The sequence below is a fragment of the Mustela erminea genome, chromosome 9, assembly GCF_009829155.1.
Source record: "Mustela erminea isolate mMusErm1 chromosome 9, mMusErm1.Pri, whole genome shotgun sequence".
In the NCBI taxonomy this organism is placed as follows: Eukaryota; Metazoa; Chordata; class Mammalia; order Carnivora; family Mustelidae; genus Mustela; species Mustela erminea.
In genome coordinates this window covers 59,092,776-59,119,326 of record NC_045622.1, presented here as the reverse complement: position 1 = coordinate 59,119,326, position 26,551 = coordinate 59,092,776, and the positions used below count along the sequence as shown (strand labels likewise).

The 26,551-nt window shown below is 35.8% G+C and overlaps 1 protein-coding gene and 1 pseudogene across 1 annotated transcript; both read left to right on the top strand.

Annotated features, from left to right (window-relative positions):
* The first annotated feature begins 2,555 nt into the window (after window positions 1-2,555).
* LOC116598686 lies at window positions 2,556-3,452 on the top strand (annotated as a pseudogene).
* A 9,365-nt stretch (window positions 3,453-12,817) lies between these two features.
* On the top strand, window positions 12,818-13,765 carry LOC116599770 (olfactory receptor 52E2-like). Its single transcript, XM_032359745.1, has one exon. The coding sequence runs from the start codon at window positions 12,818-12,820 to the stop codon at window positions 13,763-13,765; it is 948 nt and encodes a 315-aa protein (XP_032215636.1).
* The last annotated feature ends 12,786 nt before the right edge of the window (window positions 13,766-26,551 follow it).

Here is a 26,551-nt window from a genome sequence, read left to right as displayed (position 1 = left end):
TTCATAAACAGATCTGTCAATTAAACTTCACAAAAAATATGGCAGAGTGTTTTGCTTTTCAAAGATTATCTTCACATTTGGATATATTTGGACATATATATCTATACACACACATATATACACATATATGTGTGTGTGTGTGTATTTCCTACATCACCCTGAGGGGAAAAAAAAAACAGGGACTTTAGTCTTTGAGAAAGGAAACTCAGGTCCTGGGATAAAATTCATTACACAGCATTATAATTTTTTCCCCTTCCATTCAAGTTGACATATGAAATCCCCCAATTCTAAATGTGTTCTCTGAGAAATCCTCAGTTGCTCTTTGTTTGATTTGGACAAATCATATATCCTATGAGTTTTATGAAGATATCATAAACAACATACACATCATATGCAAATATCAGTGGCATAGTTGATGGTCCAGGGAAGTCTGTAACCATAGACTGGTCAGAAAAGACTAATGATAAGAGAAGTGATAGAAAAGGGGACAAAGTGACTCATTATATGGTCTGTTTTGACTCATGTCTGGTATAATAGTTCCTTCATTAGTCATCAATGATTGCCAGTACTAATTTCACAGATTCTTTCCAAGGCCATCAATTAAAGAGTAACAGGGAATTTAATTACACTGCTTGACATTTTTACTTAGCTCTTCATGTTCATTTGGAAATGGAAATTCCAGGCCTAGTTTGAAAATCAACATTACAATAATAATAATAATAAATTAAATACAATAATAAATACATAATAAATACAATAATAATAATAATAATAAATATAAATGACTTTTTATTCGTTAAATAGTAAATAGCTTGGCTGGCTCAGTTAGTTGATAGCCTTTGGCTCAGCTCATGATCCCAGCATCCTGGAATCCAGTCCCTCATCGGGCTCCTTGCTTGGCAGGGAGTCTGTTTCTCCCTCTGCCTGCTGCTCCCCCTGCTTGTGTTCTCTCTGTTTGACAAATAAGTAAAATTTAAAAAAAAAAAAAAAGAACTTTACTGTTCAAAAATGTGGGGCTATATAAAGTTTAATCAACTTCATGCTGCGAAGACTGATGCTTTCCCTATGTAATCTATAATGTTTAGTCCCACAAAAGTACAATTAAATAATCACCATTATGACCCTAATAACCACGACTCTTTCATTATTGGTTCCCAAGGCTAGTCCTCTAGTGACTGCAAAATTCTCAAAGGCTGTCATCTCTCTGGTCAGTGAGACTCCTTTAGAAGAACAAAAAGAGATATTCTCATTCATCATCATTGACAGCCAACTCCATGGGGCATTAATTTTGTATAACCCTCCTGAAAAACCCAAAGGCACCAGAGCAAGAAGTAGGAGGCAGCTGATTTGTCTTGCCACCATCTGAAAGATGAGTACAACCCAGGTAAAAACCAGTCAAATAAAGAAACAGGACTACATGATACAGGCATTTCTACTTCAGAGAAAACCAGAGGAAGAATTAAAAATATTTAACAGCATGTATAGCAAATTTAGTGACCAATGAATGGACTCCAACTATAGGAGAAAAGCAGGGTCAGGAAGGTCTCCTGCCGTGCCAGTCTTTACCTCAGGAGCTAAACTGTAATTGTATCTAGAGGGTCTTCAATATAGTAAGGTGAGTAAAAGAAAGGTGGCACTTAGGGAATTTAAAATGGAAACCATTGACAAGAACATTTTATGGACTTACTGGTGCATACAGCTGAACAAAATATTTTGGAAATTTAAGATACTTAAGAGTAAAAATGATGATAAATGAAGTAGGCTAAATTCTGAAATAGAATTTAGAATTTATTTTGTTGCTGCTATAGAAATGTGTCTGAGAGATGTAGCTGGATGCTTTGTTTGAACTTCATAAAGTGAGAGTAACAAAGATCAGTAAAGCTAAAAATCAAGGTTTAGTTTTTAAAATGAAAATCAAGGTTTAAATGGTCCAAATTTTCATATTTGTCTTTGCATATCAATCTGATCACATTCACAGAAATTGATTTGTACTAGGTTCAGTAAGTTTTTAATCTAAAATAGCAATATGCTTTTATAACGAGTTTTATGAAAAAACAAAATTCAAATGAAGAGAAAATACAAGCTTAATAGAGCAAAAGATGTTTTGGAGACATAATCAGAGCAATAACTTTCTACTTTTCACTTGAAAATAAGCTTCTTTCGTACTTTTTTATTTGTTTAGTGAAAATATAATCAAAATAAGTACTTGGCATGTTTCCAGCAATTACTAGGTGGTGTTTATGCAGTGGAGAATAAATGAGATATGGAGTAAAATGTCACAACTGTAAGTTCTATTCTTTCTTTCCCTAGGTTTCTGTTCTTTCTTCTGAAATCCTACTCTTTCAAGCACCTTTTGAATTTTGAGATAAAAACAAATATTATTGGCTAATATGTCCTCACCCTGATACCTGAATCTGGAACAAAGTTTCCTGCTATAGATTGTCATAAGATATGTATCACATATTTCAGGTATAAACAAAGAGTATTTTTTTATGCTCAACCTATTGAAAATAACATTGACAACACTTAAATTACAGCAAGTTCAGTGACTGAAAATGTTAGTTCAGAATAGAACCAGTTTCCATCCAGCTACTTTCCTTCTCCTTGGAATTCCAGGACTAGAGGCGGCTCATGTCTGGATCTCCATCCCCTTTTGCCTGGTCTACCTACTGGCTCTGATGGGGAATTGTGTTCATCATCGAGATGGACCCCAGTCTTCATGAGCCCATGTGTCTCTTCCTCTGCACGCTCTCTCTGAATGACTTGATGCTTAGCACCACTGCCATTCCCAAGATTCTCAGCCTTTTCTGGTTCAATGACAGAGAAATCAGCTTTAAAGCTTACCTCTCCCAGATATTCATCCACTCTCTGTCTGCCATGGAGTCAGGTTTTTTATTGGCCATGGCCTTTGAACGTTATGTGGCCATCTGCAACCCTCTAAGGCACTCCACCATCCTTACACATGGAGTAATCCTGGCTTTGAGTTTGGCCATTGTCCTACGTGGAATTATCCTGCTGAGTCCTCATCCTTTCTTACTGATGAGGCTTCCCTACTGCAGAACCAATGTCATCACCAATACCTACTGTGAATTTATGGCCCTGATCGAACTGGCCTGTGCCAATACCAGGATCCACAGACTCTAAGGCTTAACTCTCCTCCCTTTCAGGTGGGCTGGACTTCATATTGATAATGTGCTCTTATATTCTCATTCTTCATGCTGTGTTTTAACTTGCATCAAAGGAGGCTCGACTCGACCTTAAGCACATGCAGCTCTCATGCTTGGGTCATCCTAGTGTTTTACATTCCCGCCTTTTTCTCCTTCATCACTTATAGATTTGGTGAGAACATAGCTCCTCACATCCACATCTTTATAGCCTACATTTACCTTCTTATCCCTCTGATGATGAACCCTGTCATCTATGGTGTCAAAACAAAAAATATCGGGGAGAGATTTCTTTTATTTTTTTATTTTTTTAATTTTTTATTTGTTATAAACATATATTTTTATCCCCAGGGGTACAGGTCTGTGAATCACCAGGTTTAAACACTTCACAGCACTCACCAAAGCACATACCCTCCCCAATGTCCATAATCCCACCCCCTTCTCCCAAACCCCCTCGCCCCAGCAACCCTCAGTTTGTTTTGTGAGATTAAGAGTCACTTATGGTTTGTCTCCCTCCCAATCCCATCTTGTTTCATTTATTCTTCTCCTACCCACTTAAGCCCCCATGTTGCATCACCACTTCCTCATATCAGGGAGATCATATGATAGTTGTCTTTCTCTGCTTGACTTATTTCGCTAAGCATGATACGCTCTGACTCTTGGTTTTGACTCAGGTCATGATCTCAGGGTTGTGAGATCAGTCCCATGTCAGGCTCCATGCTCAGCATGGAGTTAAGACTCTCTCTTCTTCTACCTCTCCCCCTTAAAAAACATAAATCTTTAAAAACATCATAGATCTTTAAAAAAATAAAGTCTAAATTTAGCATACTGACAACAAACACAATGGACATTTTGTTAGTCTTCCTTTCATGAAACTCTGTGGTTTGGAGTGTACATAAATTTTGTAATTTTCTATGATGTGGACAGTATACTTACTTTTCTTACTCTAGAAATTACCTTTTATTTTTTTTCTGTCATTCCTTATATATTCTTAAAAGTCTATCTCAAGTTAACTAGTGTGACCAAATTGTCAATCCTTTTATAACTTTCACCATTTCTGTTTGTAGTTGAAAAAAATATTAGGGAAAAAAAGAAATATTAGAATCAAGAGAATATAGGTAGTTTTAAAAACTACTGAAAATGGAATATTTATTTTAAGTGATATTCTGTACTTACTCAGATTTTACTTTATGACTATGAATGATTGTTAGGAATAATGTCAATGTTAATATCTAATTTCTTTTTGATTTCCATGAAATATTCATTAGTATAGGTATATTGGACCTTATTACATTCACTCTCTGTTGCTAGGCAGTCAATTTCTTAAAAAAAAAAAAGTTATTTATTATCTATCTAGTTATGTAAAATTTACTTTTTCGGTCCAAAGCGAAACTGAGAGGAAGGTACAGAATTCCCATTATCTCTCTGCCCTCACAAACACACAGCATACTCTACTATCAACATTCCTCATGAAGGTGATGCATTTGTGAGAGTCAGTTACCTTACAGAGGCACATCACTAGTACTCAAAGTCCACAGCTTTCATTAAGATTAACCCTTGGTGTTGTACATTCTGTGTGTGTTGACAAATGTATCATGACATGTAACATGTATCCATTGTTTTAATATCATACAGAATAATTTCATTGTAGTAAAAATCTTCTGTCCTCTACCTATTCATCCTTCTGTCCCCCAGGCCCTGAAACTGAAACCACTTGGTCTTTTTACTGTCTCCCTAGTTTTACATTTTCCAATATGTCATGCAATTGCAATCACACAGTATGTAGCCTCAGTTTCTTTCATTTAATAATATGCATTTAAGTTTCCTCTACATTATTTCATGGCTTGCCATGCTATTTTTTTTTTTTTTTGAAGATTTTATTTGTTTACTTGACAGAGAGATCACAACGAGGCAGAGAGGCAGGCAGAGAAAGAGGAAGGGAAGAGAATGGTTAAGTTAATGGTTCTCTGCTGAACAGAGAACCTGACGCAGGACTCTATCCCAGGACCCTGAAATCATGACCTGAGCTGAAGGAAGAGGCCCAACCCGCTGAGTCACCCAGGCGCCCCGACATGCTATTTATTTTTAGTGCTGAATAATGTTCTACTATCTGAATGTACCACGGATTATTATAATTATTATTTTGTACCACAGATTATTTATTCATTCACCTGCTAAAGAACTTGGCTGCTCCCAAGTTTTGGCAAGTAAGAATAAACATTCTTATTGTTTATATTGTTATAAATATTCATGTGCAGATTTTGTGTGGGCATAAGTTTTCAACTCTTTAAGTAAATACTAAAGATAGCAATTGCTGACTCATATGGTAAGAATATGTTTAGTTTTGTAAGAAACTGCCAAACTGTCTTCCAAGTAAGTATACAATTTTGCATTTCCACAAACATTGAATAAGAGTTCCTATTCTTCCACATCGTCCTCAGCATTTGGTATTACCAGTGGCTTGAATCTTCCTCATTATAATAGATGTGTTACACTATTTCATTGTTGCTTTAATTTACAATTCTCTATTAACAGATAATGTTGAGCATCTTTACATATGCTCCTTACCATCTGTATATCTTCTGTGGTGAGATGTCTATTGAAGTTGGGTCAATCATTTTCTTCTTGTTGAGTTTCAAGAATTCCTTATATATTTCATGTAACAATCTTTTACCAGATATGTCTTTGCAAATATTTTCTCCCACTTTGCAACTGGTCATCTTACTCTCTTGACAGTGTCCTTCATAGAACAAAATTTTTAAATTTTAATTGGAGTATAATTAATCAATTATTGTTTCATGTGTGGTGTCTTTTGGTGTTGTAAAAACTGATTGCCTAACCTATGGTCATCTACATGTTCTATGATATCTTTTAGAAGGTTTTAGTTTTGCATTTTACTTTTAAGTCTGTGATCCATTTAGAGCTAATTTTTGTGAATAGTTAGAATGTGTGCATCTAGAATTTTTTTTGGCAGGAATTCAATTTATATTTAAGTTTAGGTTTAAGTTTATTTATAGTCGTATATATACATTTATATTTAAGTTTATGCAACTTATATTTATGTTTATGTCATTAAGAATTGCTATATCAACTACTATTGTAAATACTTTCTTTTTTTTGTTTGTTTGTTTGTTTTTAAAGATGTTATTCTTAAATAATATTTACACCCAACCTGGGATGCAAACCCACAACCCCAAGATCTAGAGTCACTTGCTCTACTGATTGAGCCAGCCTGGCTCTCCTATTCCTTCTTTTAAAGTCAGGTTTATTAGGATACAATTTATGCAGTGTAAATTTAATTCTTTTTAGTGGGCAGTTCTATGAGTTTGTTTGTTGTTTTTTTATTTATTATTTGTTTATTTATTTATTTATTTATTTATTTATTTTAAGTAGGTTCCATGTCCAACATGGGGCTTGAACTCATGACTATCTCTGAGCTGAGATCCAGAGTCACATGCATTACCACCTGAGCCAGCCAGGTGCCCTTCTTCTATTTATAAGCAAATTCTGAATCACCATTATTACTTTTATTACTTATATTACTTGTACTATATTACACTTCAGCTCAAAGTTATATGCTTACTGAACAATCTTTAATGAGATGAGCCATTTTTAAAAAATGTAGAGTCCATACACAATTGCTCTCTTTTGGATTACTTGTAGATATCATTTCATTAACTTTTCTGTTTGCTTGAATTGACTTCTCTTCCATGGTTCACATTTCTTTGTACATTGAGGAGTTTATCATTTCCTATGCAAGATATATGTTCTACAGATCTCATTTTTAAGAAATCATGATTGTGTTTTCTTTTACTATAATTGTTAAAAAATAATTTCTTAATTGTTAGGTGCTTCTGTATTTTCATTTGATAATTTCTGCCTTAATTTTTTTATAACTAGCCAGCAAGATAAGAAGATAGGTATCTATCTATTTATATAGATGCATATATAGTAGAGAACATAGATTATGATATATGAAATTAAATTCTATAATACAGTCTAGGATATTGTATGTACCAAACCATTTGTTTTTTGTTTTGTTTTGTTTTGTTTTAAAGATTTTATTTATTTATTTGACAGGCAGAGATTACAAGTAGGCTGAGAGGCAGGCAGAGAGAGAGGAGGAAGCAGGCTCCCCACTGAGCAGAGAGCCTGATGCAGGGCTCTATCCCAGGACCCTGGGATCATGACCTGAGCCGAAGGCAGAGGCTTTAACCCACTGAGCCACCCAGGCGCCCCCATTTGTTGTTTTTTAATACATTTAAGTTTTCAGAATAATTTAGCAGAACCTTCTTTTTCATATGGACTTTGGGGTATTTTTGCATATATATAACGTGTTGTGCTGGCACCATTAGTTACATGAAATAAATTTGCCCTACGGATTTGGAAAAACCACATTTGTCATATACAAAATTGTTATATATATTGAAATTTTCACAGGGCTCTTTATATTTTATTGTTCTTGTTGGAAGCAGTGCTCTTATTTAAGAAATCATAGTTTATTTCAAGATAATGAGATAGTTCTATGTTTTCTTCTAAAAGCAGTATTTTCTAATTCACTAATTGTACAAACATTATGAAGCTGATTGTTTGGGGAGGAGGGTATAATATAGGATGGGCATACATATTTTCCTAATTTAGCTACCTTTTCTTTGTTGGAAACCCCATTCTATCCACACATTGTTATAGATCATATGCGGATTTCTTGTCCCCCCCCTTTTTTTTGTTTGTTTAAGGTACAACACAGATAACATAAAATTCACCATAACCATTTTTAAGTGTACAGTTCATTTAAGTGTACATTTCTCTTAAAAGTTTTATAGTTTTAGGTCTTTTATGTATTTGAGTTAATTTTCATTTGCGGTCTTAGGTACGAATTAAACTTCATTCTTTTCCATGTAGATATCCAATGTTCCCAGAACCGTTTGTTGAAAAGACTGTCCTTTCTTCATTGAATCATGTTAGCACAATTCTATGGTTGTGAACAAATAAGAAACATATACTTTAGGGTTTCACCTAATAATGATATGTATACCTGCCTCCAGTTTCTGACAGAGGGGTCCTAAAACTCTTGTAAATTTCGAAGTGATTTGAACATTAGGAATATCTTTTGCTCCTAGATAGGCACTGGTCACCAGAAAGACCAAACCATAATTAGAAGCTTGGAAGTTTCATCCCTAAACCCCAGCCATTTTTCCAGATAGAGGAGAGGGGCTGGAAATGGAGTTAGTCATTGATCATGCCTAAGTGAGGAAGTCTACATAAAAAATCCCAACTGTATTGGGTCTGGAGAGTTTCCAGGTTGGTAAACACATCATCCACCTATCAGGAGGTTGATGCACTCCACCTACACAGGGACAAAAGCTCCTTCCCTGACCTTGTCCTATGCATCTCTTCATCTAGCTGTTCATCTGTATCCTTTATCATATCCTTTAATAAACTAGTAAACATAAGTAAGTATTTCTCTGTGACCCACTGTGAGTTCTGTGACCCACTCTAGCAAATTAATCAAAATTGAGGAGGACAATATAGCAAGCTCTGACTTAGAACCCATCCGTCAGAAGCACAGATGACAGTCTGGATTTGTGATTGGCCTCTGAAGTGGAATGGGAGCAATCTTGTGAGACTGAGCCCTTAGCTTGTGGGACCTGATGCCATCTCTAGGTTAATAGTGTCAGCATTGAGTTAAATATAGGACACCCAGACGATGTTGCAGAATTGTCAGGTGGGAGAAACCACCCCAGCATTTGGTGTCAGAAGTGTTATAAGTGAGGTGGTAGTATAAGAGTAAAGGAGAAATACAGGAGGGAGGACTGAGTTTTTCCTAACACCAAGGTTGAATCCCATTTGGTTATACTGTGTACTCCTTTTAATATGCTGCTGAAGTTGGTTTGCTGGAATGTTATTGAGGATTTGTGCCTCAATGTTCATAACAGATATTGTCTATTCTGTTCTTTTCTTCTATCTTCTAGGACACCATATGTGACTTTATCTTTATTCTGTTTCACTGATCTATTTTTCTGTCCTTGAACTGATACCGCACTATCTAAATTATCCTAACTTTCAATTGTTCTATTATCTTGTGTTGAATGCCCTCCAGGCACCTCAAGGGAGCAATCGAATCTTTTGCCTTTAGTGTAATGCTTACTGTAGGTTAATTAGTTATATTTTGAATATATATACATCTCATTGTAAACTTAATTTCTGTTGATTTTTAGTTATGAATGGCTATTTAATATTAACAAATGTTTTTTCTGTACATATTGATATAATTATGTTTTTCCCCTTTTCTGTTATATTCCTTGATTATCAGATATTAAACCAAACTTGCATTTCTGGGATAAATTTAATTGACAATATTTTTTTATCATTAACATTGAGAAGTCTTCTGTCAAGAATAATTTATATGCTTATTTGGGTAATCTATCTTTTTACTCTTTTTTTTAAAGATGATGTACTGTTCAGGAAATGACAGATGCTGGCGAGGATGCGGAGAAAGGGGAACCCTCCTACACTGTTGGTGGGAATGCAAGCTGGTGCAGCCACTCTGGAAAACAGCATGGAGGTTCCTCAAAATGTTGAAAATAGAACTGCCCTATGACCCAGCAATTGCACTATTGGGTATTTACCCTAAGAATACAAACGTAGTGATCCAAAGGGGCACATGCACCCGAATGTTTATAGCAGCAATGTCCACAATAGCCAAACTATGGAAAGAACCTAGATGTCCATCAACAGATGAATGGATCAAGAAGATGTGGTATATATACACAATGGAATACTATGCAGCCATCAAAAGAAATGAAATCTTGCCATTTGCGACAACATGGATGGAACTAGAGCGTATCATGCTTAGCGAAATAAGTCAAGCAGAGAAAGACAACTATCATATGATCTCCCTGATATGAGGAAGTGGTGATGCAACATGGGGGCTTAAGTGGGTAGGAGAAGAATCAATGAAACAAGATGGGATTGGGAGGGAGACAAACCATAAGTGACTTTTAATCTCACAAAACAAACTGAGGGTTGCTGGGGGGAGGGGGTTTGGGAGAAGGGGGTGGGATTATGGACATTGGGGAGGGTATGTGCTTTGGTGAGTGCTGTGAAGTGTTTAAACCTGGTGATTCACAGACCTGTACCCCTGGGGATAGAGTATTATGCCTCCATCAGAAAGGATGAATACCCAACTTTTGTAGCAACATGGACGGGACTGGAAGAGATTATGCTGAGTGAAATAAGTCAAGCAGAGAGAGTCAATTATCATATGGTTTCACTTATTTGTGGAGCATAACAAATAGCATGGAGGACATGGGGACTTAGAGTGGAGAAGGGAGTTGGGGGAAATTGGAAGGGGAGGTGAACCATGAGAGACTATGGACTCTGAAAAACAATCTGAGGGTTTTGAAGGGACGGGGGGTGGGAGGTTGGGGTACCAGGTGGTGGGTATTATAGAGGGCACGGATTGCATGGAGCACGGGGTGTGGTGCAAAAATAATGAATACTGTTATGCTGGAAATAAAAAAAAAATAAATAAATAAAGATGATGTACTGTATGGTGACTAGCATAACACAATAAAAAATAACTAACATAAAAACGATTTTACTTATTTATTTGAGAGTGAGAGAGACAGAGAATGAGAAGGAGTGGGCTGCGGGGGAGAGGCAGAGGGAGAGGGAGAAGTAGGCTCCCCACAGAGCAGGGACTGCCCCCCATGTGGGGCTCTGTCCCAGCACCCAGCTCAGGTCATGATCATGGGATCATGGGATCATGACCTGAGCTGGAGGCAGATGCTTAACTGACTGAGCCACCCCAGATGCTCCTACTCTATCTGTTTAAGATCTCTATGAGTTCTGAAACCTGACTTTTTAAATGTATTTATATTGAGATACAGTTAACATATAACACTGTATAAGTTTAAGGTGTACAGTTGTTTATTTGGCACATTTACATATTGCAGTATGATTACCACTGTAGCATTAGGTAACACCTTTAATCATATCTTTTTATTTCTTATTTTTTATATTTTTATCTTCTTTTCCATTTCTATATTCTTATCTTTTATTTTTTATCTCATTACCATTTCTTTTTTGGTGGTAGGAACGCTTAAAATGTAATCTCTTAGGTACTTTGAAGTTTATAATGCAACATTTTTGTCTATAATCATTATGCAGTACATTAGATCTCCAGGATATAGTACTAGTTGTAACTTTCTATTGACATTTTGCTAATTTTTAGAACTTATTGCTAAATTCTAAATTTTTTTTCATTCATTTTATCCATTTCAAAGCCTCACTCAAATCAAATTTCATTATAAATGGATATTATGTGACAGTAATTATGAGTGTAATTTTGTACTCTCTCTGGTAATATTTATACTCCTCAGAAGGGAGAGAAACATCTGTTGCAGGGTTCGAGACCCTGGGATTAATCTGAAATTAGCCATTCATGTGGGAATACTTCAAATCTCTGAGTTCCTGGTTTTGATTCAACAACACAATCAATCTGGAGGAATAGACAACTCATCTATGTTTGCTCAAGCTTAAGAAAAGAGAGAGGCAGTGATGGGGGACTATAGTATATTAGTTTGAGGAAGAGCTTTCTAGACCTCAGGAAAAAATATTCAAAATTACTTTGGACTCTTGAGACTCAGCTGTGCTGAAAATAAACTGAGAGCATGAAGACAAGGTGATCCCTCTGAAGATAAGTTAAATAATTATTTGGATCACCTCATTGTTGAGAGATAAATCAGTGTAACCCTGCCATGAAGAATTAGCCATTTATAAAGTTAGATGAGGATGCTCTTGAAGTTCTCCTCAACCATCCTTTCGAGATTTTGGCCCACAGGTCAGCTGGTAACATCTTTGGAAAAGGAAGTGTGTGCAGGTATATTCTCTGGGCTTAGGAATAATTTAATAAGAAATAGCATACTAACCATTAGTTTCATGGTGAATTAGTTTCACATTTCCAGGAATCCTAAAAAATCCAGGGAGCATAATTTTTTGGGTGTGTCAATGAGTTGTTTCTGTTTTAAAGCTATTATACATTTAAGTAATCAGATGCTGGTTCTTTTATGGCCAAAAATTCACTAGGGCAGCAAATTTCAAAAAGCATTGTAAAAATGAAAAGCTTATTGTCATTCAAAGCATTGTAAGTATGGAAAGTTTATTATTCCTTCATGTCCTGCTTTCAAAAATCTTTATTTAGAATTAACTTCATGCAAAAAGTCTTCAGGATTATTTTGGAAGGGTATTTTTCAGTGAAGGTAATGTTATAAGTCCCCCTACCCACTCCCCCCGCTGTTGCCTTGTTAGAGAGAGGAACCTGAGTTACTTACTGAAACTTTTTCTCAACCTGGCTATAACAGACAGAAAGAGAATAGTGTCAGGCAGAATACTGTGGAGCTTCTGTGCCTAAGGAGACATCCTGTACTCCAGCTAGTTCTTAATGAGATTAATAGCTGGCAGTGAATAATACAATACTTGTAATTTCAGAGAAGCTCATCAAGGACTTAAAATGTTAATAAATTTGCTTAATTGTATTTTTACAGTAAGTAATTCTGCTGTATATTTATCAGAGTATATGTGTTTCTGACTGCTCCTGGGACAAAAAGGGAAAGAAAGCAAGAATATATCTTCATATAACCAGAATCACCATGCATGACTTTAACTCCACTGCATTCACCAATCCTAGTACCTTCTTCCTGATGGGAATCCCTGGTCTAGAAGACTTGCATATTTGGATATCCATCCCTTTCTGCTCAATGTATATTGTTGCCCTCATGGGAAACATACTCCTCCTTTTCATCATCAAAACTGAGACTGTTCTCCATGAGCCCATGTTCTATTTTCTTTCTATGTTGGCCATCACAGACCTCATCTTGTCAACCTCCACTCTTCCCAAGATGTTGGGTATCTTCTGGTTCAATTATCATGAAATCAGCTTCCATGCCTGTCTCACTCAGATGTTTTTCATCCATGCTTTCTCTGGGGTGGAGTCAGGGCTTCTTGTGGCCATGGCACTTGATCGGTATGTGGCAATCTGCAATCCACTGAGACACTCATCCATTCTTACAAATTCTGTGGTGGCTCAGGTTGGCCTGGTGGCACTTCTGCGTGGGTTAGTACTAATGACACCACATCCCTTCCTGGTGAGGAGATGGCCATATTGCCAGTCCAATGTAGTCCCCCACACATACTGTGAGCACATGGCTGTGGTGAAATTGGCTTGTGCTGACATTTCCATCAATAGTCTTTATAGTTTGGCAGTCATTATCTTAATTGTTGGGACTGATGTGACATGTATCTTTCTGTCCTATGTACAGATTCTTCAAACTGTATTTAATCTCCCTTCTAATGATGCCAGGTTGAAGACCCTCAGCACTTGTGGGTCCCATGTGTGTGTCATCCTCACCTTTTACATCCCTGCTCTTTTCTCCTTCCTCACCCACCGTTTTAGCAAGCATATGCCACGCCACACCCACATCTTGCTGGCCAACATGTACTTGTTGGTACCGCCTATGCTGAACCCTATCATCTATGGAGTAAGGACCAGGCAGATCCGAGAATGTGTTCTACAATTATTTATGACTAAAATCAGCTGAGAATTCTGGGTCTTATTTTCTACCTATTCCCATCCTCCTATTATTCTTTGGTATAAATTTCTTGGAGTCTAGCTTTAGTGAGACCAAGCATTAGAATCTTAATTTTTCCTCTTACTATTTCTGGAAGTGGAAATTATATTTAATTTATCTAATAAACATCTGTAAAACAGATATAATAATACCTGTGTCATATATCAACAGTTACAAAGTGTTTAGCACTGTTTCTAGGATAGTTTAAGTAAGATTATTTCAGTGTGTGAAGTAATTCTTCTGTGTGTTATAGGTTTGCTCACTGTGTTTATGAAACATGCTTACTAGTTTATCTTATAAAATTAATCAAATAAGAACATCTATCTGACCATTTTTTTTCCATAAAGGAATTTTAGACCAGATAATCCAAATGGCAATTTGAATTGGGTTGATTTGTACTCTCACTGTAACCATAAGGGAATGTTGGTGAGAAGTGGGCAGAAGAGAAAAATGTTGGGTAAGCCATAGGACTTTTGCCTTGCAACTTACAAGAAGGGTACATTTTAGGAACTCCCTTGAGAATGAATACAGATTGTAAAGTGAGTCATTCCCACTGCTAGAGCAGACATTGTGTATCTTTCATATTTGTAAAAATTTCAAAAAATCAGAACTCTTCTTCATGAAATGAGCAAGTAAAATAAAATGATGACTGATTTTGCATTCATCTATCTACTCAGTATCTAGTAAGCATCTGTAATGTGCTTAGTACTTATATGGCCATAGAAGACATGACAGTAAACAAAAGAAGGAGAATTACTTCCCTTAGTGGAGTTTATAACCAATAAAGAAAGATGGTAAATGATAGTAATTAATGTATTCCTACTATCAAAGAGAATTTTCTAGTAATATTTAATACTATAAGTTTTAGTCTAATCTATTTTTAATAGTATCCCACACCTTTTGTTCGCTGATTTTCTATTTGTATTTATATATCTTAAATTCTCTAAATATAATAGTGCATTTGACTAATGTGTTCTTTCATTCCACTAGTTTTTCTTCATGTAATCGGAAGCTCTGCACTTAAGTGCATATACATTTATTATGGTTACATCTTTTTGGTGAATTCATTCTTTTATCTTTATATAAAATCCATTTTTATCCTTGATGCTATTTTTATTCTGAGTTCTAGTTTGTCTTATATTGATACAGTCACTTCAGCCTCTTTTAAAAATACTATCTTTATGGCATATATTTTCCATCTTTTTAGCTTATATATGTATTTATATTTAAAGTAAGTTTTGGGGGCACCTGGGTGATTCAGTCAGCTAAGTGTCTGCCTTCAGCTCAGGTCATGATCCCAGGGCCCTGGGATCGAGTTCCACATCAGACTCCTTGCTTGGTGGAGAATCCACTTCTCCCCCTCTCTCCCATATAAATAAAATCTTTAAAAAAAAAAGTAATTTTTTTACACAAATTTAGTTGGATCTTGTCCTTTTGTTTGATTTCACTATCTCTATCTTAAATAGGTGTGTTTAGACCATTTTTATTTAATGTAATTAGTGATATGGTTGAATTTATGTTTACGGTTTTGATTTGAATTTCTTGTTTGTTGCTCTTCTTCATGCTCTCCCCCACTGCCCACTTTGGGACTTGAATAGTTTTGGTAATGAGTTTTAACTTATCTATTGGCTTTTGGCTATATCTGTTACAGGGATTTTTAGGGATTTTTTTTTTTTTTTTTTTTTTTTTTTTTTTTTTAGGATTGCTCCAAAGCATGGCTTTCCAGTTTGGGGACTATTAACTATCTGTAGGCAAGTAATACTTTGATGTGAAGGCTGTTCTGTGTACTGCAGGATGTTTACCAGCTTCTCTGGTCTATAGCTGCTAGATACCAGGAACAAAAAGTGATATCTCTAGAAACTGTCAAATGTCTTATTGGGAGCAAATGGGACTGCAAACCGTGGATGTACAGATTGCAATATACATACCTAAACACTCACACTTGACTTACAGTTAATATTTTACAACTTTAAGTGAAATGTAAATGAACCTTCCCATTATAGGATCCTGTATGTCCCTACATACTGCAGTCTGTGATCATATGTATATCTGCATGCATGAAAACCCCACAAAAGCTAATTAAAAGTTCTTTTAAACAACGAGAGCAAGTGAGTCTCACATTTAACCAAATAATTATAAATTCTGTTGCTCTTCCTTTACTACTGATCTCCTAACTTTCTCATTTGTGTAATTTCTCTTTAACCAGAACTTATTTTAGGATTTCATTTTGAGAAAGTTTGCTGGTGATGGATTCTTTCAGAGTTTTCTCCTCTAGCAAAGCCTTTATTTCATCTGCATTCCTGAAATATATTTTCTCTGTATATAGCATTCTGGGTTAACTGGTATTTTAAAAATAAATTTCAGCACTTAAAAATATTACACCACTGTCTTCTGGACTTTAAGCTTCCTTATGAGGAACTAGTCATTCAAATTGTTGTTCATCTATGTATAATATCATATATTTTTCTGACTTTTTGCAGTAGATTTTTTTATCTTTGGTTTTTATCAATTCAACATGTTTCTTTCAATATATATGCTTTTCTTTGAGTTTAGTTGTAAGGATCATGGAGTCTTAAAAATCTAAATTTGTGTCTTTTACCAAGTTGGAAAATGATTTCCCATTGTTTCATTAAATATATTTCTCTTCCCAATATTTTTTTCTTCTCCTTCTGGGATCCCAGTGACATGAATATTAGAGATTTTTATATGTGTTCCACATGCCTGAGGCTCTGTTCATGAGTTCAATGTTTTTCTCTATTCTTCAAATTGAATCATTTTTTCTTGTTTTCAAGTTTACACTTTCCTTTCTCATATTCATTCTGGTATTGTGTTCATCTAATGAATTTCAGATGTTAAGACTTTTACTTGTAAAATTATGATGTTCTTTTTTTTTTTAATATTTTATCCATTTATTTGACAGAGATCACAAGTAGGCAGAGAGGCAGACAGAGAGAGAGAGAGCGAGAGAGAGAGAGAAGCAGGCCCCCTGCCGAGCAGTAAGCCCGATGTGGGACTCGATCCCAGGACTCCAGGATCATGACCCGAGCGGAAGGCAGAGGCTTAACCCACTGAGCCACCCAGGCGCCCCTGATGTTGTTCTTTTTTAATACTTTCTGTTCTCTCTGCTGAAGACCTCTAACATACTTCAACAATGCTTACTTTTAAGTCATGAAGAATACTTAAAATAACTGCTTTAGATTCTTTGTATAACAATTTCAGCATCTGAAATTGAGTTGGATTGAAATTGAGTGGATCATCCTTTCTCATGACAGTTACATGTTTTGTTTTTTCATATGTTTAATATTTTTAAAATTTTATCCTGGACATTTTGCAAATGGATCATCTAAAAATTCTTTGTAAAGCATTGATATTGTTTTCCTTTGTTTTGTTTTACCAGGAAATCAATTTGGTTATATTCAGATTGCAAGTCCAACCTTGCCTCCTGTGGTGGTTCTAATGGATGTTTTTTGTCTATCCAGTGGATGCTTTTTGTCTATCCATCCTGAGATTTGGAGATGTTTTATATTGTAGTTCAGTTCTCAGAGCCTTTGTTGTGTTTTGTTGGGTCTGTTCTATGCATGTGCAACTCAGGAGTAAGCTCATGGTTTGTGTTAGTTCATATACAGAATTAAAGAAGCCACTTATCCAATTCTCTTCTCTCCATGCTTCTTTTCATATTCTGCAATTATCAGAGGTCAACTCTCATATCTCCATGATCAAAAAGACAGCATTTCTGATAGAATTCTAGCTACATGTATCACCATGTCATCAAAATGGATACTACCCTTGGGGAAAGAAGAAGGAAGGAAGGAAGGAAGGAGGGAAAGAGGGAGGGTTGGAGAGGGAGGAAGGAAGGAACGAACGAAGGGACAGAAGGAGATAGAGACGATTATGATAGGAATTTCAGATACATTCTCCAATATCTATTTTTTTCATCTCTTTCCTCTCCTTTCTTTCTTTCCTGCCTTCCCTCTCTCCCTCCCTTCTCTTTTTTCTTTCTTTCTTGACTTCTCTTCCTTTCCTTTCCTTTTCTTTATTTCTTTCTTTCTTTCCTGGCCAGAAAAGTAAACCTTCTCTTGGAGTTTTAGCTGCTTTTATTATTCTATGACAGGGATATAACTTTCAGTTGGGTCTAGAAGAAAAACAAAGAAGAAATAAGAGGATCCTCCTCTTTATCTCCAGCTCACAGACAACTTTCTTGCGATCCTCTGACTAGCAAACAATGAGGTATAGCTTACATTTTTGTTCCCTGTACTACCTGCTGTAGCTCTGTGGGATGCTTGCTCCCTAATCAGTAGATGGAAACAAATGGTAAAGTTTTCTTGAGAAGCTACATGATTTAAGTCACTTCTTCAAAATTTGACTCCCTATTTTAACTTGATTTATTTGCTGACTTCATAGAATTCTGTGGTAACTGTTTTGTATTTTGTTCAGATTTTAGTTGTAATCTGTTAGGGAAGCTGGCTATAGTAGACTTATTTTGGCAAGACTGAAATATCTTCTTAATATAAACTTTTAAACATATAGTAAAACAGAAGTAAATGCTGTGGAAAAAATAAAGAAATGGAAATGAGGGAATATTGTATATGTGATGGGAGATATATTTCTATTTAGGATTGTCAGGAAAATATCATTTAGTAGATGATATGTCAGAAAGTATTTGGAGACAGCAGATTTAATAAGGCAGACTGATAAGAGAATTTTAAGCAGAAGAAGTAGGAAGAAAAAAGCACTGAATTTTGCACTGTCCTTGAAATCTGAAAGAAAGGAGGAAACCAATATACTTTGAGAGTGATAAGGAAAATACAAAGATGAGAATACTAGTGGAAAAAGTTCAAGGATATTTCACTCCACATGTAGAACAGCCAGCTAATGCTAATATCTTTGGCTTATATTATGAGTAATAATGGCAGTCACTGGGAATATTTTTTTAAATGTTTTTACAACTTTATTGATGTCTGGCATACAGTAAAGTGAATTCATTTAAAATACACAATTTAAGATATTTTGTCATATGTATTCAACTGTGAAAGAACTGCAAGATAATAAATGTATCTTTTATTCCCTAAAAATTTCTTCATGTGCTATGAAATACATACTTATTGTCTTTTGCTGAAATCCATCCTATTTTCAAAAAAACTGACAGTTCATGTCTATACATTAGGTTAGGGTTTTGTTTTTTGTTTTTGTTTTATTTTGAATCTATACAGATCTAATTATACACTATGACTCTTTTCTTCTGGTATATTCTTTCTTCATTAGGCATGTTATTTTAAGATTTACCCACATGTGGTATGTATCATACCTTTATAATGCTGAATAGTATTATATTATGTGGAAAAGCCTGAGTTTGCCCATTAAGTCATTATTAATAAATATTTGAATTGGTTCCAGATTTTGGATATTGTGAGTAAAGTAGCTTTGAATATTTGTGTATAAAACTTTCTGTGAACATATGCCTATCATTATCAAAAAGTAAAATTACTTAGCAGTAATAGGAAATTATAGGAAGGTTGCAGGATACAAGGTTAATACACAAACATCAATTACTTTCCAGACTTCTGGAGAAGATTGTAGAGTAGGGTGACCCTAGGCTCACCTCATCCCATAGATACAACTTAACTTGATAACACTCACATCAGTATAAATAAGTCAGAAAATGACCTGAAGACTGGCAGAAGAAACTCCACAACTAAATGTAGGGAAGATACCACATTTAAGAGAGTGGATATGTTAGAAATGTAGTCACAAACTAACAAGACTTGTGGTGCCATCCACAAGAGGGAGAGATGCTGCAGGTCTAGAGAGGAGAAAGCAGCAGACCTTCATACCAGGGAGCCCACATGGGAAGATGAATCACCATAACAGCACTATAACACCAAGTTTTTACAACCAGGAGGACTTAAAACCCAGAATTCCTAAAAATTCAGTGTACTAGGTTCTGGGAAAGCCTTGAGGGTGAGAGCACACTGAGTCCTTGTCCATAAAGAGACACCACAACAAACAACCCAAGGAAATACAGCATAGAAGCAATAGTTTGAAAGGTGTTTGGAACATGCAGGAGGGAGTTTTTTCTCAGTCTCAGAATGTATCCTGGAGGAACAGAATCACTGGGGAACTCCTCCAGGAACAGAAGAACTGATGGATGCCATTTCTGTCCCTGAGGGTAAACACATAACCACCTGTGGACTCCTTACCTAACTTCTAGAAGTTAGGTAACTTGCCATGTCCTCCCACCCCATGCTGTGCTTGCACCCTCTCTCGACATCCTGCCTCAATCTGGGTGAAGCTGGTGCCCCACTGTATATACTTGAACAGATCTGCCTTTACCAATATGTGCTTGGTTAGAGCCCATACAGTGGGTTGCCACAGGTCAGGCAGTGTGCAAGCAGGCACTACAGTGGTCCACATCAGTCAAAAGTGAGTCCTGCCCTGGAAAGAGGGTAAGACAACTGTACACATTAGTTAGAAAGAGATCCAGCTCTGGGTTGGAAGCAGACAACTGATCTGATTGCAGGCTGCACCAACCAAACCAAACCAAACCAAACAAACAAACAAACAAAAAAGCAAAATACAAAAACAAAACAAAACTTCTTTGGGGGTAGCACAGAGAAAGCACCCTACATTTACTGCTACTGTATCTCTGCAAAATGCTTAGTCTGAGTCAACCCAAGACCAAGGCATACCCATACTGGCCCACTAATACCACAGAGACCAAAGACTGTCCACAACAGGCAGAGGAAAAAGTGGTTCAGTCACAACAGTAGGATACACACATCACACATAAAAGACACCTACAAAGTGCCAGGTTCCAGTGAACAGAGACACTGCATGGTGGGGCACTACAGGACCTCTTTTTCATAAGGCCATTACTTTCAAGTGCAGGAGATGCAGCTGTCTTTCCTAACACACAGAAACACAGAGTTAAACAAAATGAAGAGACATGGAAATACATATCAAATGAAAGAATAGAACAAAATCACAGAGAGACACTTAAGTGGAATGGAGATAACTAGTATGCCTGGTAAAGAATTTAAAGTCATGATTATAAAGATATTGGACTTGAGAAAAGAATAGAAGACATCATTAATATCCTTAACAGTGAGATGAAAAAGAACCAATTGAAGATGAACAATGCAATAAATGAAATTAAAAATACACAGATGGAATAAATAATAGACTAGATAAAGCAGAACAAATCAGTGACCTGGAGGACAGAGAAACTGAATGTAATCAAGCTGACCAGGGAAAAAATTATGCAAAATGAGAACAGACAGGGAACTCAGTGACAGTATAAGGCATAATAACATTTGTATTATAAGAATCCTAGGAAAAGAGAAAGAAAAGAGACTGGATTTTATTTGAAGAAGTAATAGCTAAAAACAACCTGAATCTGCAAAAGGAAACAGAAATCCAGATCCAGGATGCACAGAAATCACCAAATGAAATCAATCCAAGGAGGTCCACACCAAGACACACAAAATTATGATGGCAAAAAGTAGTGACAAAGAGACAATTTTAAAAACAGAAGATAAAAGAAAGCAATTATATAGAAGGGAAACCCCTTAAGGCTCTCAGCTGATTTTTCAGCAGAAACTTTGCAGGCCAGAGAAAGTGGTCTAATATATTCAAAGTCCTAAAAAGAAAAAAATCTATAGCCAAGAATATTCTATCCAGCAAAGTTATCATTAAAAATAGAAGGCGGGACACCTGGGTGGCTCAGTCCTTAAATGTCTACCTTTGGTTCAGGTCATGATTCCAGGGTCCTGAGATCAAGCCCCACATCAGGCTCTCTGCTCAGTGGGAAGCCTGCTTCTCCCTCTCCAACTCCCCCTGCTTGTGTCTCTCTCCCTGTCAAATAAATAAATTAAAAAAAAATTTTTTTTTAAATAGGAGAGAGAAAGAGTTTCCCAGACAAACAAATTTAAAGGAATTCATGACTCCTATATCAACCTTACAAGATATGTTAAAGGGGACTCTGAGTCGAAAGACTATAAGCAAAAGTAAGGAAAATAGGAAGCACAAAGCAGAAAAATAAGTATATCTGTTAAAATCAGTCAAAGGACCCATAAAATAAAAGGATGTAAAGTCTGACAGTATATTACTAAAACATGGGGAAGAGAGGAGTAAGAATGCATTCAAACTAAAGCTACCATCAACTTAATATAGATTGCTATATACAGAAGACCATATATAAAACAGAATTATAACAAATCAAAAACCAACATAGATATGCAAAAAAAAAAAAGATAAGGGAATCCAAGTATATCACTACAGAAAGCCAACTTAGCATGAGAGAAGGCAGCAAGGGAAGAGAGAAGAACTACAAAAACAACCATAAAACAAAATGCCAATATATACACTCCTATCAATAATTACTTTGAATGTAAATGGACTAAGCACTCCAATTAAAAGACACAGGGTGATAGAATGGATAAAAAAAATCCAGGACCCATTTTTATATACTACCTACAAGGGACTCATTTCAGACCTGAAGACACATGCACATTGAAAGTGAAAGGATGTAAAGGATTTATCATCCAAATACATATGCAAAAAAATTAAAATAAAAAAAATAAAAGCCAGGACAGCAGAATCTTATCTCAGACAAAATAGAGACTTAAAGACTATAACAAGAGACAAAGAAGGATATATGCAACCACTCAGGGGACAGCCCAACAAGAAGGTCTAACAATTATAAATATTTAGGCACCCAACATGGGAGCACCCAAATACTTAAAGCTTAATACTTAATTCTTAATACTTAATTTTAAAAACAAACATAAAGGAAATAATTGATAGTAATATAATAATAGTAGGGCATTTTAACATGCTATATACATCGATGAACAGATCATCTAAACAAAAAACCAGCAAGGAAACAGTGGCTTTGAATGTCTCAAAGGACCAGACTATTTACCAGATATGTTCAAAATATTCTACCCTAAACCAACAAAATACACATTCTTCTCAAGTGAACATGGAACATTCTTGAGAATAGATCATATATTAGGCCACAACACAAGCCTCAACAAATTCAAAAATATTGATGTCATACCATGCGTCTTTAAAGATTTTATTTAGTTATTTATCAGACAGAGAAAGAGAGAGAAGAGCACAAGCAAGGGGAGCAGCAGGGAGAAGGAAAGAGAGAAGCAGGTCCGCTGCTGAACAGGGAGTCCACACGGGGCTCAATCCCAGGACCCTGCAATCATGACCTGAGCTGCAGGCAGATGCTTAACCAATTGAGCCACCCACGAGCCCTGCCATGCATCTTTTCTGAGCACAGTGCTATGAAACTAGAAATCAACCTCCAGAAAAAAATCTGGAAAAACCACAAATACATCAGAAGTTAAACAACATGCTACTAAACAATGAATGGGTGAGTGAAGAAATCCAAGATGAAATTGAAAAGTACATAGAAACAAATAAAAATGAAAACACAACAGTCCAAAATCTTTGGGATACAGCAAAAGCAATTTTAAGAAGGAAGTTTAGAGCAAGTTTATAGGCAAGGAAAATCTCAAATAAACAACCTATCCTTACACCTGAAGGAGTAAGAAAAAGAAGGAAAAAAAAAAAAAAAAAAACACAAAGCCAGCAAAAGGAAGGAAATAAATAAAGATTAAAGCAAAAATAAATTACATAGAAAGAAAAAAGGAGATTTCTTTGAAAAGATCAACAAAATTGATAAAAATTTAGCCAGACTCATTGGAAAAGGAAATAAATAAACAAAACCACAAATTAAAGAGAATAAAAACCAATGTTATAGAAATACAAATGATTGTAAGAGAATATTTTGAGAATCTATATGCCAACAAATTAGACAACTAAGAAGAAAAGGATAAATTCCTAGAAACATAGAACCTACAAAAACTGAAGCAGGAGGAAATAGAAAATTTGAACAGATTACCAGCAAAGAGATTGAAACTAGTAAAAAACACGCTCAACAAACAAAAGTCCAGACCAGATGGCTTCACAGGCAAATTCTATCAAACACTTAAAGAAAAGTTGATACCTATTCTTCTCAACTATTCAAAAACAAACAAACAAACAAACAAACAAACAAAAACGAAGAAGAACTTCCAAATGCAATCTATGAGGCTGGTAGCACCATGATACTAAAATCAGATAAAGCACCATGAAAAAGAGAACTTAGACCAATATCTCTGATGAACATAGACACAAAAATCCTCAAAAAATATTAGCAAACTAAAAGTAACAACATTAAAAGAAGGCATTCACCATGATCCAGTGGGATTTATCTCCAGGATCAATGGTTCAATAATCACAAATCAATCAATGTGATATGTTACATCAATAAGAGAAAGGACAAAAACCATAATATCATTTCAGTAGATGCCAGAAAAACATTTAAAGGAGTTAAACATCCATTCGTGATAAAAAACCCTCAACAACATAAGTTTAGAGGGAACTTACCTCAACATAATAAAGGCCTTATATTGAAGAGACTGTCTTTTTTCCACTGTATATTTTTTCCTGTTTTGTCGAATAAATGGTGCTGGGAAAACTGGACAGCTATATGTAGAAGAATGAAACTCGACCATTCTCTTACACCGTACACAAAGATAAACTCAAAATGGATAAAAGACCTCAACGTGAGACAGGAATCCATCAGAATCCTAGAGGAGAACATAGGCAGTAATCTCTTAGATATCAGCCTCAGCAACTTCTTTCAAGATATGTCTTCAAAGGCAAAGGAAACAAAAGCAAAAATAAACTTTTGGGACTTCATCAAAATCAAAAGCTTCTGCACAGCAAAGGAAACAGTCAAAAAAACAAAGAGGCAACCCACGGAATGGGAGAAGATATTTGCAAATGACAGTACAGAAAAAAGGTTTATATCCAGGATCTATAATGAACTCCTCAAACTCAACACACACGAAACAGGCAAACATATCAAAAAATGGGAAGAAGATATGAACAGACACTTCTCCAATCAAGACATACAAATGGCTATCAGACACATGAAAAAATGTTCATCATCATTAGCCCTCAGGGAGATTCAAATTAAAACCACAATGAGATATCAGCTTACACCAGTTAGAATGGCCAAAATTAACAAAACAGGAAACAGCATGTGTTGGAGAAGATGTGGAGAAAGGGGAACCCTCTTACACTGTTGGTGGGAATGCAAGTTGGTGCAGCCTCTTTGGAGAACAGTGTGGAGATTCCTCAAGAAATTAAAAATAGAACTTCCCTATGACCCTGCCATTGCACTCCTGAGTATTTACCCCAAAGATACAGATGTAGTGAAAAGAAGGGCCATCTGTACCCCAATGTTTATAGCAGCAATGGCCACGGTCGCCAAACTATGGAAAGAACCAAGATGCCCTTCATCGGGTGAATGGATAAGGAAGATGTGGTCCATATACACTATGGAGTATTATGCCTCCATCAGAAAGGATGAATACCCAACTTTTGTAGCAACATGGATGGGACTGGAAGAGATTATGCTGAGTGAAATAAGTCAAGCAGAGAGAGTCAATTATCATATGGTTTCACTTATTTGTGGAGCATAACAAATATCATGGAGGACAAGGGGTGTTAGAGAGGAGAAGGGAGTTGGGGTAAATTTGAAGGGGAGGTGAATCATGAGAGACTATGGACTCTGAAAAACAATCTGAGGGGTTTGAAGTGGCAGGGGTGGGAGGTTGGGGTACCAGGTGGTGGGTATTATAGAGGGAACGGATTGCATGGAGCACTGGGTGTGGTGAAAAAATAATGAATACTGTTTTTCTGAAAATAAATAAATTGAAAAAATTTTTAAAAATTAAGTTAAAAAAATAACGTCCTTATATTAAAAACCTACAGCCCATATCATACTCAGTGATGAAATACTGAGAGATTTCCACCTAGATGTCCATTATCATCACTTTCATTCAACATAGTACTGGAAGTTCTAGTCATAACACTCAAATAACATAAAGTAACATAAAGGAGTAAAAGGCATCCAAACAGGTAAGGAGAAACTAAAACTTCCACTATTTGCAGATGACATGATACTCTTATAGAAAACCCTAAAGACTCTACAAAAAAACCTGCTAGAACTGATTAATGAATTTAGTAAAGTTGCAGGATACAGAAATGTGTTGCATTTCTACACACTAAGAATGAACCAATAGAAAGAGAAATTAAGAAAGCAATCCCATTTACAATTACACCAAAAATAATAAAATACCTAGGAATAAACTTAATCAAGGAGGTGAAAGTCCTATATTCTGAAAACTATAAAACACTGATGAAAGAGATTGAAGATGACACAAATAGAACATTATACACCAATGGATTAAAGAACAAATATTGTTAAAATGTCCATACTACCCAAAGAAATCTACAGATTTAATGCAATCCTTAACAAAACACCAGCATTTTTCACAGAACTAGAATGAATAAGTCTAAAATTTGTATGGAACCACAAGACTCTGAATAGCCAAGAAAATCTTGAAAAAGAAAAACACCACTGGAGGTAGCACAATTCTAGATTGCAAATTATACTACAAAGCTGTCATAATCAAAACAATATGGCACTAGCACAAAAATTGACACAAAGATCAATGGATAGAAAACCCAGGAACAAACCTATGATTATATGGTCAATTAATTTCAACATGAGAGGAAAGAACATATCATGGGAGAAAGACAGTCTCTTCAATAAATGGTGTTGGGAAAACTGGAAAGTTACATACAAAGGAATGAAATTGGGCCACTTTCTAAGCCATACGCAAAAATTAA

Coding starts and splice junctions, on each gene's coding strand:
- LOC116599770 (XM_032359745.1), top strand. CDS start 12,818: ATGCATGACTTTAACTCCACTGCATTCACCAATCCTAGTACCTTCTTC.